This window comes from Hemicordylus capensis, chromosome 12 (assembly GCF_027244095.1).
Source record: "Hemicordylus capensis ecotype Gifberg chromosome 12, rHemCap1.1.pri, whole genome shotgun sequence".
Taxonomy (NCBI): domain Eukaryota; kingdom Metazoa; phylum Chordata; class Lepidosauria; order Squamata; family Cordylidae; genus Hemicordylus; species Hemicordylus capensis.
The window spans coordinates 9430864-9445851 of record NC_069668.1 but is presented as its reverse complement, the minus strand read 5'-3'; the positions used below and the strand labels follow the sequence as shown (position 1 = coordinate 9445851).

Sequence of the window (14988 nt, the reverse complement as noted above, 5' to 3'; positions counted from 1 at the left end):
GGGCCATGGCAAAAATGCCCTCAGTCCCTCCCAGCAATCCCCGTAGAGATAGGAGTGATGGTTCTGTTGTTTTTCTGAGGTGTTCTGAGTGAGTGTGGATTCTGTGATAGCAAATGAGAGTGGATTCATGGTGTCTCATTGGAAATCTCATAAGCTATCATAGAATCTACACTCAGAATACCTCAGAAAAACAACAGAACCATCACTCCTATCTCTACGGGGATTGCTGGGGGGGACTGAGGGCATTTTTGCCATGGCCCCGGACCCACTTTGGGGGTGCTGCCACCCCACAGAGGTGGGTCTGGGGCAGCCCCGAACCCCCATTCTAGCCAATGGGAAAAAAAATTTTCTTCAGAAATTCACCAATAATACTAGGAGCCACCAATTGCCTTGGGATTTTTGGGGTGGAGGACACCCATGGGTGGCTACCACCCACCCCAGCTTTTTTGCCCCTAAGGGCTCCACATTGTGAGTTATGGGCAAAAATTTATTTTTTGAAAAAAATTTGTAAAAAATCAGAGGAAGGTCCAATCGACTTGAAATTTGGGTGGCAGGTAGAACACAATGTCTCCTTCAAAACCAGCCACTTTTTGTGATCCGAACCGGTTCGGTTCGGATCCGAACCGGTTCGAAACCGAACCGGACCGTGGGGGTGGTCTGGCAAAACCAAAACCGAACCACCCCGGTCCGGTCCGGACCCGGTTCGGACCCGAACCGAACTGGGAGAACCGGTTTTATGCACATCCCTACTCAGCCCTCTCTTGGAGATGCTGCCAGGAAGGGAACTTGGAACCTAGATGCTCTCCCCAGAGCGGCTCCATCCCCTGAGGGGAATATCTGACAGTGCTCACACATGAAGTCTCCCATTCATGTGCAACTGGGGTGGACCCGGCTTAGCTAAGGGGATACGTCATGCTTGCTACCACAAGACCAGAAGTAGCTAGAGATCAAAGTACAACATCTAGTGTACATATCCGGCGGTATACAATACGATAGATAGATAAATAGATAGATAGATAGATAGATAGATAGATAGATAGATAGATAGATAGATAAAAGTGACTGATTCTGCAATGGGATGTCATACTGGAACTGCCCTCGCTCCTGATTTTTTGGGGTGATGGTGGGGAAATAAGTTCTTTTCTACATCTATGCCAATCTCATGCAAACTCAGAGGAGCTAACACATAAAGCAATAAAAAGAACGTTCAATTCAAATATGCCTTAAAGACTTTCCTGGAAGAGAGTGACCTTCAGTCAGGTTTGACTACTGCAATGCACTCTGCGTGGGGCTGCTTTTGTATGTCGTTCGGAAACTGCAATTGGTGCAGAATGCTGCTGCCAGATTGGACTCCGGGATGACCCGAAGAGACCGTATCATTCTGGGTTTAAAAGAACTACACTGGTTACCAATAGGTTTCTGGGCAAAATACAAAGTGCTGGTTATTATCTATAAAGCCCTTAAGGGCTTGGGCCCAGGGTATTTATGAGAACGCCTTCTTCATTACGGACCCCGCTGCCTATTAAGCTCTTCAGGGGAGGTTCGTCTGAGGGTGCCGCCGACTCGACTGGTGGTGACTCAAAGGTGAGCCTTCTCTGTCGTGGCCCCAGAACGTGGGGGACGCACTTCCTGCTGAGATTAGAGCTGCTCCATTCCTGTTGGCTTCTCGGAAACAACCCAAGACACATCTCTTCAGCCAAGCTATTTAGCTATTTGGTAGTTTTTATGGCTATTTTAATTGGATATTTTAATTATTAAAATTTCTTGGTTGGTTTTATTGCTGTAAACAGTCTAGAGACTTTGGTAGAGGGCAGTACACTAAGATGTTAAATAAATAATAAATAGAAATATAAAATTTCCAAAAATTTTGAGGTCAGGAAGGAAAACATTTCCCCCCCACCCTGGGGGAAATTGAAATATATGCAATACTTTTTTTTCTAGCTCCCTTTATGGGTCTGAAGTCACACTGTTTCTTTAGGAGCATTTATTATGCATAACCTGCTTTGCTCGCAACATTGATCATTTTTGGTGTATTACATTTAGAAGTAGTGTCACTATACATACTTCTTCCGATCCTTCATCTTTATCATTGTAATGACTTATGAAAACTGAATTGCCTGGATTGAGACACGCTTTTCTCCATGTTCCTTTATTGCTTGATCTGGTATATTTCTAAATATAGACCAATTCCTTTCACAAGAAGATGGTGGGATCTGAAGATTGGGAGAGTGAAGTCCAGAGCACCTTTCCTTATATGAAGGAAAGAAACATCTTTTCTTCAATTATTTACTCATAATTCCAAAAGAAAATATTTCATAATCCACTTTCCCCCTTCAATTTTTCATTCCCCCCTCCGTCCCGAAAAAAGCAACACAGAAAAAACTGCAGCTTCCACTCTGAATTCTTCTGTTTTTTTCCTGGGCCTTCACATTTCTATTAAAGACAGTTTGGATGATCTCTGGGTTGTTCTCAGCTCCTCCCATTCTACGAGGCCATGTCTGAATGTGTAGGTTCTTGTCTCTTTGGTGCACACAAAAGAAATCTATTTGAGCTCTTGAAGGCTGCAATAATCTCCCTGGCTCAGAGAAGAATGAAAATGAAGAAGTGTTGTGGATAAACACACACACACACACACAGAGAGAGAAATGAGGCTCCCTGAAGGTGTTTCTCAACTCATTGAAATTCCATTTCTTTCCTGGTGCAGATAATGAGAAGCTTTGTAGATTTTTATCACAGCTTTCAAAGCCTTGCAGAGGAAAGTTGGGAGGGCTGGGTGGGAATCTTCAAAAGAAAAGCAGCTTGTGCAAACAATAGCGTTGCCCTCCACTGGTGGAATTTAATTTCCACACGGCTGTGCACTCCCACTCCCTAATAGGCAGGGCTCTGCTAGAAGCTGGGTGTCCCTTTCAACTTGGCAGGAACCGAAGCAATATTTTCTCAGTGTCGATCTCAATGCCGATGATTACTTCCAAAGTGCTGAATTTATATATATCTGTATATTTATTTTAGAATCCGAAACTAATATTATTCCCTGTGATAGTGAGAGGCTACTGCAGCTGCTGTTTTCTCATGAGAAACTTATTTCCTCTCCCCGCAGGGCAAAATATTATCTATAGAGGATGCTTTCGAGTGCCAGAAAATTTAACAAACACCCTGCCAGCCTCTTTGATACACTCCAATTTGACGGTGGAGATGTGCTCCGAATTTTGCTCCAGGAAAGTAAGAACAATTTCTTTCTCTCTTTCTCTCTCTCTCTTCCTTCCTTCCTTCCTTGAATATCATGCAAGCAAAGAAAAAGTTCTTAGTGTTTCTGGAACCCCATCTTGAAGAAGGATGACCCTCAGTTTTGAGTTCCTGGAATGGCAAATCCATACAGATGTAAAGATGATGAAGAGACATATTGAAGGGTGTCTCTCAACCTTGAATCCCCAGATGTTATAGGACTATAACATCCATAATCCCCAGCAAGGCTGATGGAATATCACAACTCACCATTGTGGATGGGGATAATGAGAGTTGTAGTCCAACATCATCTGAGGACTCAAGGTTGACAACCCCACAATACTGAATCAAGTCAAAAGTCAATCTAGCACACCATCCTGTTTTATTCCATTGTTGTTTTTTCTTTGACTTGTCCAGAGAACAATTGTTATGAGGCAGCCAATAAATAAAGTTGTTGTTGTTGTTGTTGTTATGCCCACTAGCTGTGTCAAGGGAGCTCTCAAGCAGAGTTGGACAGCAATAGGCGTCCCCCTCTGCTGCTCCCCAGGAACTTGATAGAGGACATGGCTGTCCTCACACGTCACATACGCAAAATTCAGCCCCCGGGATTGCCACTTAGAAGGACCTCAGGACCAAACCAGACAAGTTTGGAAATGCTTTCCCTGAGGATGTGGCCATAGCTCTGCAGCACAACACCTGTTCTGCTGCAGAAGACCCAAAGTTCAGTTTCTGGCAGCATCTCCAGGTAGGGCTGGGAAAGGCCCTCTCATCCAGAGGGCTGCTGCCAGTCAGTGTGGACAATACTGAGCTAGATGGACCGAGGGTCTGACTCAGCAGAGGTAGGTTCAATTGCTCATAGGAGATCCTTTTAAGCAGGACCCTTGCTCAATGGAAGAGCCCCCCCTCTGCATACAGAAGGTCCCAATTGCAGTTCCTAGCAGCACTGCCCAGTAGGGCTGGGGAAACTAGTGTAGATAGTAATGAGCTTAATTAATTTGGTTTCCAATTACATACTTTTTGAATCTAAGAAGGTCCAGAAAACAAATCTAGGTTCTGCCATTTTGACTTTTATTTGACACCAAGGAAAGGAAAAAGACCACTGAGGGGAGACATGATTGAGGTCTATAAAATCATGTAAGGTGTGGAGAAAGTTGACAGAAAATTTTCTCCCTTTTCCGCAACACTAGAACCAGGGGTCATCCCATGAAACAGATGGCCAAGAAATTTAGGAGCGGCAAAAAGAAGTACTTTTTCACACAATGCATAATCAACCTACGGAAGTCTCTGCCACAAGATGTGGTGACAGCCACCAGCTTGGATGGGCTTTAAGAAGAGCTTAGATAAATCCATGGAGGACAGGTCCATCAATGGCTACTAGTCATTGATAGCCATAGGCCACCTCCCACTTAAGAGGCAAGATTCCTCTAGATATTAGATGTGGGGGAGCAATCACAGGAGGGACAGGGCTGTTCTTATGTTCTTAAGGAAGAAGACCTTTAAAAAATTATAGTGGGCATAGCTAAGATGCCTCCTTCTCCGAGTAGTGTGTGTTTCGAGATCAATGGGCAGGATCCAGGCGAAGTAAGTCTGCAGTAAACACCACTGAGATCCATGACACGTGACCAACTTAGCCTGTCTTCTGCCCCCATTTGAGAAAACCCCTCTCTTTCATTCTTCCCCACCCCTCTCAAGGCCTCAAACAAAAGGACGATGCTTTGGTGTGTGTGATTTTTACGGAAACAAATTCTAAGAAATCCTCCCGAGGGTCTCAAAATTGCTCTCTGCCTTTTCAGTGTGCTGAAATTGCAGTACTGCAAATGAAGCCACATTATCGGAAATTCTCCAACCATTTCATAAAAATGTGCAGAGCTGTGACAGCGTAATATGCTTAACGAAACAAAACAGTTCTGTCAGTAAAATGAGAAAAAGCTTCCTTTGATATATAACAATTGCCAACAAATTAAAGTCAATGACATTACTGAAAAGGGAGAGCACACTTTTATTAAGTCATATACTCTCAATCAATGGCTGAAACCTTGTATTTATTTGGATGTTTGACTTGCATGGAAATGTTTCGGCTGGCAGCCTGAGCGGGTGGGGAATAAGCTGTTTTGAAGATATCACATTGGGGGAAATGTTCCCTGAACAAAGATGGCTAGCAAATAAAGGTGTCATGTACATTTCTCATTGCTGTGGAAAGAGCTTGTATTAACCTTTAGAGTCCTGGATGAACCCTGCTGGCATGCAGTGAAGTGAGGAATTAGGGATGGCACTGGATCTTACCACATATTGGATCCAGACAATCCAGAGGACCCCACCACCACCCCGCCCCATGGACTTGGCTGTCGCTCAGTGGAAGAGCCTCTGCTTGGCATGCAGAAGGTCCCAGGTTCAATCCTGGCAGCATCTCCAGGAAGGACTGGGAAAGAAAACCTGGAGAGCTGCCTGGCAGTCAGAGTAGACCAGTCTGAGCTAGGGTCTTACTCAGTAGAAGGCAGCTTCATCCTTTTCACCAAGTCAGATGGGCAGGTTAGTCTTTCATCTCTTTCCACAGAGATGGAAGAGATTCATCTCTTTTGGCTAGTCTCTATTTTAAGCCAACGGTTCTCAGGACAGGGATGTGCAAAACGGCACTCGAACCAGCTTGGCTCGAGGGATCAACCTCGGACTGAACTGGGTCAGTTCAGTTCAGTTCAAAGTTTATTATGGTCTGTGACCAGCACAAGGGCGGGGGATACAATAAAAATAAATATATAAATAACAATTAAAAAGATAACAAGTCAACAATCTAACCCACCAACAATATTGGGTCCAGTTCCGTTCAAGGTTGGACTGAATTTCTCAGTTTGAGGGTGGTGAGCATTGTTAGAATTTGTTTTGAAAAAAGATAGACTTACCACCACTGAGGGCCTTGGTGAGTGCTGAGGCAACCATGGGGGGTGGTGGTCTTCTAGCGGTCCCCCTTCCCCTGCTGGCCTCCCCCCGAGTCTCCCCAGGCTGGTTTGGCCCATTTCAGGGCTGTTTCAGCCCTGTTTGGGCCATTTTTTGGCCGCTGCACATGCGCACGGGCCCTTTGTGTGACCAGGTCACGAACCAGGCCACAGAAGTGGCTCGTGCATATGCATGGTGGCTAAAAAGGGCCCGAATGGGCCAAACTGGCCCAGGGAGACTCGGAGGGAGGCTGACTAGGGAAGGGTGAGCTGCTGGATACCCCCTCCTCCATGTGGCCCCTGCAGCAGCCCCTGAGGCCGCTGAAGCTCTTGATGGTGGTAAGTTTGTTTTAAAAGCAAATTTTAACGATGTTCACCATCCTCAAACTGGGCCTGAACCGGTTCTAATTTGAGGCGAGCTGGGCCCCCTGTTTGAGGGGACAAAACCGAACATGCCCGGTCCCTTTTGAATCCGGTTCAGATCTGAACTGAACCGGGCAAATTGGTTTTGTGCACACCTCATCTCAGGAGAGAACATGCGGTTCAGCCTCAGTTTATTTATTTATTTGGTACATTTCTATTTCGCCCCATATACAAATCTTCAAATTTAGTTCTAGTTCAAAGGTTCTGCAGTTTGCTGGTGGCTTGGATGTTAATGTCTCCACTGCTCCCCATCCTTTCTTCTTTACTAGGAATTCCCCTTAGCGGTGATTGGGGGATTGGAGTGCCACTGTGGGTTCCCCACAGCTCGGTTCCGGTTGCACAACAGCTCTGACCGGGCGCTCTGCAGGACGAATGTGAGCAGCAGCCCCCAAGTGCCAATTAAGGAGGACTATCGCTCGGTCTACCAAACTCCAGTCCAAGGTAGGAGATTGTGGCAGGGATTCTGCCACTAGCCATGTGCTTTGGGGTCCCAGATGTGGACTTTTACTACTACTACTACTACTACTACTGATATTTATATACAGAGAAACATATCAGTTGCTCTTACCTTCTTACCATGCTTCTGGGAACAATCTGGCTGACCACCGCATCACCCTTCATTCGACCCTTTGAGGTTCCTCCTGCAGAGGAAAGCCTGAGGAGTTTCGAGGAAAAGCAAAAAAAGAAAAAGAAAAGAAAGAAAAAGAAAAGAAAAAGAAAAAAGAAAAAAAAGGAAAGAAAGCAAATAAGAATACTGAAATAACTCAAGGTTGTTCTGTGCTCCCCCAAAACCATTTAAGATGAGCAGTAGGTGTACTGGTACATCTGAGCATGGGGCGGGGGAGGGGGGTTTACGCCTGGGGCCATGGATCTCTGGAGCGTGCTGGCTGTCTTCCCCACACCCGCCATCTGCATCGGGCACTCTGCCAGCTGCTTTCTGATGCCATCAGGCCAGGCAGAATTGCCCTAGGAACATAAGAACAGAGGAAGCTGCCTTCTACTGAGTCAGACCCTTGGTCCATCTAGCTCAGTATTGCCTACCCAGACTGGCAGCGGCTTCTCCACAGTAGCAGACAGGAGTATCTCTCAGACCTCTCTTGGAGATGCTGCCAGGGAGGGAACTGGGAACCTTCTGCATGATGCTCTAGCTCTTCCCAGAGAGGCCTCATCCCCTGAGGGGAATATCTTACAGGGCTCACACATGGTCTCCCATTCAAACGCAACCAAGGCAGACCCTGCTTAGCTAAGGGGGCAAGTGATCTCTACCACAAGCTCAGTTCCCCTCCTGATCGCAGCTAGTACAGAGCAGCCCCTGTAAGGCAGACCCATTCTCACTGGTGGCCACCCAGCCCCTGAGGAGAGCTGGTCTTGTGGTAGCGAGCATGGATTGTCCCCTTTGCTAAGCAGGGTCCATCCTGGTTTACACTTGGATGGGAGACTACATGTGTGAGCAGTGTCAGTTATTCTCCTCAGGGGATGGGGTTGCTCTGGGAAGAGCATCTACCAGCTTGCATGCAGAAGGTTCATAGTTCCCTCCCTGGCAGCATCTCCAAGATAGGGCTGAAAGAGACCCCTGCCTGCAACTTGGGAGAAGCCGCTGCCAGCCTGGGTAGACAATACTGAGCTAGAAGGACAATGGCAGAAGGCAGCTCCCTATGTTTCTATGTTCCGGTGATGCCATCAGACCACATTGGGACGAAGCAAGTAGGCGACAGGTTGACACAAAAAGGGTGGCCGGTAGCTGAGCGGCTACAATGCAGCCAACTGGACAAGCAACTATGGTGAAGCAGGCCATCAGGTCGGTGGTGGGCTGGGGAGGGGGCTATCTTTAAATATTGCCCCCAGGGCAATTGCTCCCACTTTGCTATGCTCCTGATGTGAGGACATTGGGCACGCGCGCGCACACACACACACACACACACACACACACAAACACACACTCATTTTGGGCTAGGCAGGAGCCTAACCCAGGTCAGTGTGGTGGCGGGTCACACGAGCAGAGCCCCCATCAGACTCTGCTTACTCTGCACACACAGGATTGCAGCAGCAGCCGGTAGGCCACAGTGGCAGCAGGCCACAGAGGCCTGCCCAGGAATGGGGGTGGGTGGAGCTACGCTGCCAGCAATTGGCTACGCAGGGGCAGGAGGCAGGGCAAGCCCCAGGCAAGCCATTGCAAGCCTGTGAGCATAGCGAGAGCTGTGCAGAGCAGCACCTTCATGGCACAGCCCCTCCAGTGGCGGGGCTCCCTCCAAAGCCCAGAGACCACCAGGCAAAGCCCAAGAATGGAGCTGTAAGCGGCCACATAACCCCTAAGCCTGGGCTCTGGGAACCCTGCAGAGCACTAAACATGGTGAAGGCCAGAGTTTCATTTCAGGGTTTCCTTGTGTGGGCAAACCTGGGGGTGGGAGCTTGCTCTCCATTCATATGACCTGCTAAGCTGGGTTAGCCTGCTACTAACCTGTGTTAGTGTGATTGTGTGTCAAGGCTCATGCGTTTCAATTGGAATGTGTAATTGAAACAAGCCTTGACACACAAGCACACTAATGTAAACCACCCTGAGCCATTTTTGGAAGGGCAGGTATAGAAATGGAATGAATGAATGGTTAGTGTTGGACTAACCATTAGTGTTAGGGAAGACCTGGGTTTGAATCCCCGTTCAACCATGGAACTCATTGGGTAACTCGGGGCCAGTTGTGTATCTCTCAGCCTCACAGGGTTGCTGTGAGGATAAAAATAACCATGAGCTCTGAGCTCCTTGGAGGAAGAGCGGGATATAAATGTAAATAACAACAACAGCAGCAGCAACAACAACAATGACAACAATATTGATAACAAAATTCTGGCATCTTAGGTCCTTGGGAAGGACTCGATGTCTTGATAAAACAAACCAGTCAATCACACCTGTGCAATCAATAAATAATGATGATAATAATTAACTAATTTCACATAGAACAATATAGTATAGACCAGGGCTGCTCAACTTCGTCCCTTTTGCCTACAACTCCCAGAACCCCTGGTTATTGGCCACTGTGGCTGGGGATTGTGGGAGTGGTAGTCCCCAAATAGCTGGGGGGCCTACGTTGAGCAGGCCTGGTACAGAGAGATATAAATATAGTAGGATTGTTCACACGTCCGATGCTGCTTGGGCTGGGGAAGGTGGGGGCGAAGGCAAGATCAGAGAGTGGTGCAGCGAGAAAGAGGGCGGAGAAGCCCTCCAGATAGCCCACAATGCATGGTGCTATTCACATGATGCATTGCAGCCATTCTAGAGGCTCCAGGCTTGGTCCCGATCACGGCACTCCACACAACCTGCCCTAGCCAAGGAGGGCTGGTCATACAAATGGCCCCAGTGTATGATGGATCCATCTACCATGCCAATTTTCTCTCCCTCCTTCTCCCACTGAGTGTCCCTCTTTGTGGCTGTGGCTGGTTCTCCCCTGACTTGCTTTATAGACTGCGAGTTCCTTTGGAACATGGAATCTTCTTCTCATTCCCTTTCGCAATGCAAACCACCCTGAGAATGTTTGTGGGAGCAAAGCGGGTATATTGATTTCTGCAACAAGAGCACACTTTTATTTAGTTTAAGTACTAGATCGCCTCTCTGATGCATCAGAGCAGAAGTGTGAGCAGCCTGCACTGCTTTTGCGATTACTGTGTGTCGTTCCATGTGTTTTCAGAGCTCTTCTTGATCTGGTTGCAGACACTCGGTGCACGGACCGGATCTTCCTCCCCACCAAATCGAAAGCGTTTGTTGCTCTGTCCAGCTTCCCTGGCGCTGGAAATACCTGGGCTCGCCACTTAATTGAACACGCGACAGGAATCTACACGGGAAGCTACTATTTCGATGGGACCCTGTACAATAAAGGTATGGCTCCAGATCTCTCTGGAGTAGTTCCCTGCTCACTGGGAGGAGAGCTGGCCTTGTGGTCCCAAGCATGAATTGTCCCCTTTGCTGGGTCCACCCTGGTTTTCATTTGGATGGGAGACTACATGTGTGAGCACTGTAAGATATTCCCCTCAGGGGATAAGGGGGCCGCTCTGGGAAGAGCATCTTCATGCTTGCAAGCAGAAAGTTCCAAGTCCCCTCCCTGGCAGCTTCTCCAAGATAGGGCTGAGAGAGACGCCTGCCTGCAACCTTGGGGAAGCTGCTGCCAGTCTGTGAAGACAATACTTATCTAGATGGACCAAGGGCTTGACTCGGCAGAAGGCAGCTTCCTATGTTCCTCCTTCCAAATGGCAATGGAATGCATTGAATTTCTGAATGGCATTTTGGAAATTCCAAAACTGAGCCCCTTCTTCTGTATGATCCCCACCACACGTTACGGTCATCTGAAGAGGTCCGTCTCTGGTTACCACCAGTACGTCTGGTGGCAACTCAGAGGTGGGCCTTCTCTGTAGCTGCTCCTGGACTGTGGAATGCACTCCTTGTAGAAATCCGTAATTTGAATTCTTTATTGGCTTTCAGGAGAGCCCTCAAAACCAATCTGTTTGGCCTGGCCTTCCAGGGTTTTTAAATAGCTGTAAATTGTTTGAATGTTGTAACCTGGTTTTTCAGGGTTTTTAAACTGTTCTGATTGTTTAATTGCTGCTGTTTTATAGCCTTTTATCATCTCTGTTCTAACTGTTAATTGATTTTAATTGTTTTGTTTTAATTGTAAACTGCCCTGAACCATTTTGGAAGGGCGGTATAGAAAATGAATGAATGATAAAATTGCAAATTCATTTGGAAATTCCATGCATCCCTATGGCCCTTTGGAGGGAACCAGGGCTTTTCAGTGGGCATTCCCTGTCATTCATTTTAGTACATTCCCCAGCGCATCTGCTTTGCATGAAGAATGTCCCACGTTCCCTCCCTGGTGACATCTCCAAGGTAGGGCTGAAAGAGACCGATCTTGCAACCTTGGAGAAGCTGCTGCCAGTCTGGGTAGACAATAATGAGCTAGATGGACCAAGGGTCTGACTCAGTAGGAGGCCGCTTCCTGTGCTCCTATGTTCCTTGGAGACATGCCATGGGAATTCCAAGCCCAACATTCCTAGTCAGAAAGCAGCTAGGCAGGACTGAGGTCATAGGATAGGAAATTATCCCTTTATTCTTGTGCCAGTTCTCCAAAGCGCCAATTGAGACACCCTGAGAGCCAGTTAATGGATATTATATTTCTGCCCCACCCCTTCCCCATGGAACATGGCCACACAGGGTTCCATCTTTTATTCTCAAAACAATCCTGGAAAGTAGGTTAGGCTGACAGAGAGTGAGCATCTCAAGGTCACCCAGTGAGGCTGCCTTCGAGCGTAACACCAAACTGGAGGTGAAGGGTGCAGAGGTTCCATGTCATGGCTGTCCAAATACGTGAAACCACAGTTTCACCATGAGTGACCCCCATCATGAGAGTGACCCGAACTGTAATTTGAACCTTGGGTTTGTCGTGAGTTTCCCTGCTCCAACCTGAGGTTTGAAGTCTGGATTTGGCCACCGTTGTAACCTGGGTTTTGTGCTGTGGCTGCTGCCACAACCATAGAGAGAGCATCTCAGACCAGCCCAGAAATGCCTCAGCTCTATGCCTGCCACAATTCTTGAGGGCGCCTCGATGAGCACTTGCCTTGCCCTCCTCCAGCTGTTGCCACAGCCCAAGCTTCAAAGTATGTCAAGAGGAAAATTCACATTGGGTGCAATGCAGTGTCTCTGTTGCCTTAGGCACAGTGGCCTTCACACATGCACAGAGGCCCAAACTGAGCTGAAGAAGGCCTGAAGGGGGTGCCATGAAGGTGCTGCTCTGCACAGCTCTCGCTATGCTCACAGGCTTGCAATGGCTTGCCTGGGGCTTGCCCTGCCTCCTGCCCCTGCGTAGCCAATTGCTGGCAGCGTAGCTCCACCCACCCCCATTCCTGGGCAGGCCTCTGTGGCCTGCTGCCACTGTGGCCTACTGGCTGCTGCTGCGATCCTGTGTGTGCAGAGTAAGCAGAGTCTGATGGGGGCTCTGCTCGTGTGACCCGCCACCACACTGACCTGGGTTAGGCTCCTGCCTAGCCCAAAATGATTGTGTGTGTGTGTGTGTGTGCGCGCGCGCGCGCCCAATGTCCTCACATCAGGAGCATAGGGGGAGCTGCCCCCTCCCTCCCACCAAAGCTGCCACCACTGGCAGCCCTTATATGTAGTTGCTTACCCCATTCTTGTCTGCTCGACCTTTAGGGAAGCTCCCTGCCCCCTCCCCACCCCCGGTAAAGGAGAATTTTCACCAGATTCTCCTTTACCAGTAAGGCTCCGAACCTGTCTAGCTGGCTTGATTTTGAGCCCGGCTCGAGCGTGACATGTCCCTGATTGGTGACTCCATCAGGTGACATGCTGGGCTCAAGCTAGGTCACACTCATGGCAATATATTTGTGGCCCCTCCCCCCCACCGCTGCCTCCATGCAGGTTTTAAAGGGGAAAAAGATCACTGGAGAAGTAGGAGGACGATTTGTGTCAAGACGCATGAGAGTGGCAAGAAGGAAATTGAAATGTTTGACTCAGCCATCTTGTTGATACGGAATCCATACAAATCGCTCATCGCGGAATTCAATCGGAAGTGTGCTGGCCACCTTGGATATGCTACAGACCGGAACTGGAAGAGTAAAGGTAAGCAGAGAAGCTGTTGCTACATAAGAAGCTGCCTGCTGCAGAGTCAGATCCTTGGCTGTCTGGTTCAGCATTGTCAACCTTGACTGGCAGCTTGCGAAAATTATACAGTTCAGTCAAGGGACATCACCAAATGCCTAAATGTCTACACAGGGGTTGTAGTGATGGGAAGGCTTTGAGGGAGGCCTCAATTAGAGCAACTGCTGGAAGGGTGGTCATTTCCTAAGAAGGAAAAAAGCCTGGGAAATTCAGAACAGAGGGATCAAGCCAGGCGGGAACTAGATACACAGAGATGCGACAGTACTGGTGGAGAGGAGAAACCTGTGGTCAGCTGGTTCGTTCTGTCCCAGGAGTGCTGAGGAAACAGCAGGCTGAGAACTGTTGGGGAAATGGGAAGGCTGCAGCCTGTGACTAACAAGTTAGGACCAGTTCAGTTAGACGCATGAGGGAACTTATTGTCCTTCAATGTATTGCTTGAAATCTGAGTTGCCTGCTAATGGAAACTCTGTCTCTCTTACAATGAAATTGTGCCTTCAAGAGACGTTCCCTGCAATATCGCATCTCCTGTATTTTCCCCCCTTCCAGAGTGGCCGGAGTTTGTGACCAGCTACGCCTCATGGTGGGCCTCCCATGTTCTCGACTGGCTCAAATATGGGAAGCAACTCTTGGTCATCCACTACGAAGACTTAAAGCACAGCCTCCTTCCCAAACTGAAAGAAATGGTGGCTTTCCTGAACATGACCGTGACAGAAGACCGTCTCTTTTGTGTTGAAAACAACCAGGATGGGAATTTCAAGCGTTCAGGCAGCCGGCAGAAGGGATTTGAGCCTTTCACACAAGAAATGAAAGACTTGATCGATAAAAATATCATGACGGTGGACAAAGCCTTAAGAGAAAGGAACTTCACTGGACTGCCACAAGAGTATTTGCCCAGATGATGCCTCATCCAGCTCCCTGCATTTTAAAAAAAGAATCCTTATTAAAAAGACCCGAATTTTATAGCAGCTGAAGGCAAGCTTTGTGTGCCGTCTGCTGATGAATGCAAATTCTCAAGACTTGGATGCTCTTCAGGAGTACTAAGTGCTACGGATGGCAAGCAATGAAGGATGGAAATGGAGTTATAAACCAAGGCAAAAGCCATTAACATCTGCCTGTCTGTGTCCTTCTCCCTATAAATGGCTACAAATTTTTAATACTTTTGTGCAATCCTAATTCTGGGAAATGGGGGGGAAAGGTTTCTTTGTCTCATCCTAACTGCCTAGCAATTATTTCTCAAGAGTATCTAGGAGTTTTTTCAGCAATTTTTGCAGTTCAGATGTGTATGTTTCCCCCCCGTTTTTGTCATTTTAAACTCACTCTGATAAATATTTTTAGCTAAGCAATTGAATGGAAAAACTTATTTTCTTTGCCTTTTTCTCTCTATTCCTTTCCCCCCTTTTTAAAAGGCTTTCCCCCATGTTCTAAAATTTGTAGAGCAGAATGTGTTGAGCTAATTTGTACCCTCCTGAAGGAACTCTTTTGGCATGAATGGAAGGGAAGGTTTCCTGAAACTGTGCCTGCCCTCCATTCACCATTTTCATTAGCCCCACTTCCCCACTCTCCATATGTCTGGGTACTTCCCTGCCCCATAGTTCTTTCTATTTCTTCTTCTCCCTGAGAGGAAGCAGTAGCTCCTCCTTCCTACACTCTGACAACCTTGTCCAGAAACCCTCACTCACCCCAAAGTCACCATAGTGAGGGCAGAAACATTCTTTCCTTCTCCTGCCCTCCCTCTGACCTGGCTTTAGCACCATCAGAGGG

The 14988-nt window shown here is 47.7% G+C and overlaps 1 protein-coding gene across 3 annotated transcripts in view; it reads left to right on the top strand.

Moving 5' to 3' along the window:
• Positions 1-14570, top strand: part of WSCD1 (WSC domain containing 1) — a 57613-nt gene extending 43043 nt beyond the window's left edge. For all 3 annotated transcript variants that reach the window (XM_053275423.1, XM_053275420.1, XM_053275421.1), the window contains exons 6-10: positions 3098-3219; positions 6845-7016; positions 10276-10440; positions 12988-13188; positions 13774-14570. In XM_053275423.1, the coding sequence (XP_053131398.1) occupies positions 3098-3219; positions 6845-7016; positions 10276-10440; positions 12988-13188; positions 13774-14126 (1013 nt within the window). In that variant the 3' untranslated portion in view covers positions 14127-14570. The remainder of the gene's footprint in view (positions 1-3097; positions 3220-6844; positions 7017-10275; positions 10441-12987; positions 13189-13773) is intronic.
• Positions 14571-14988: the final 418 nt, after the last annotated feature.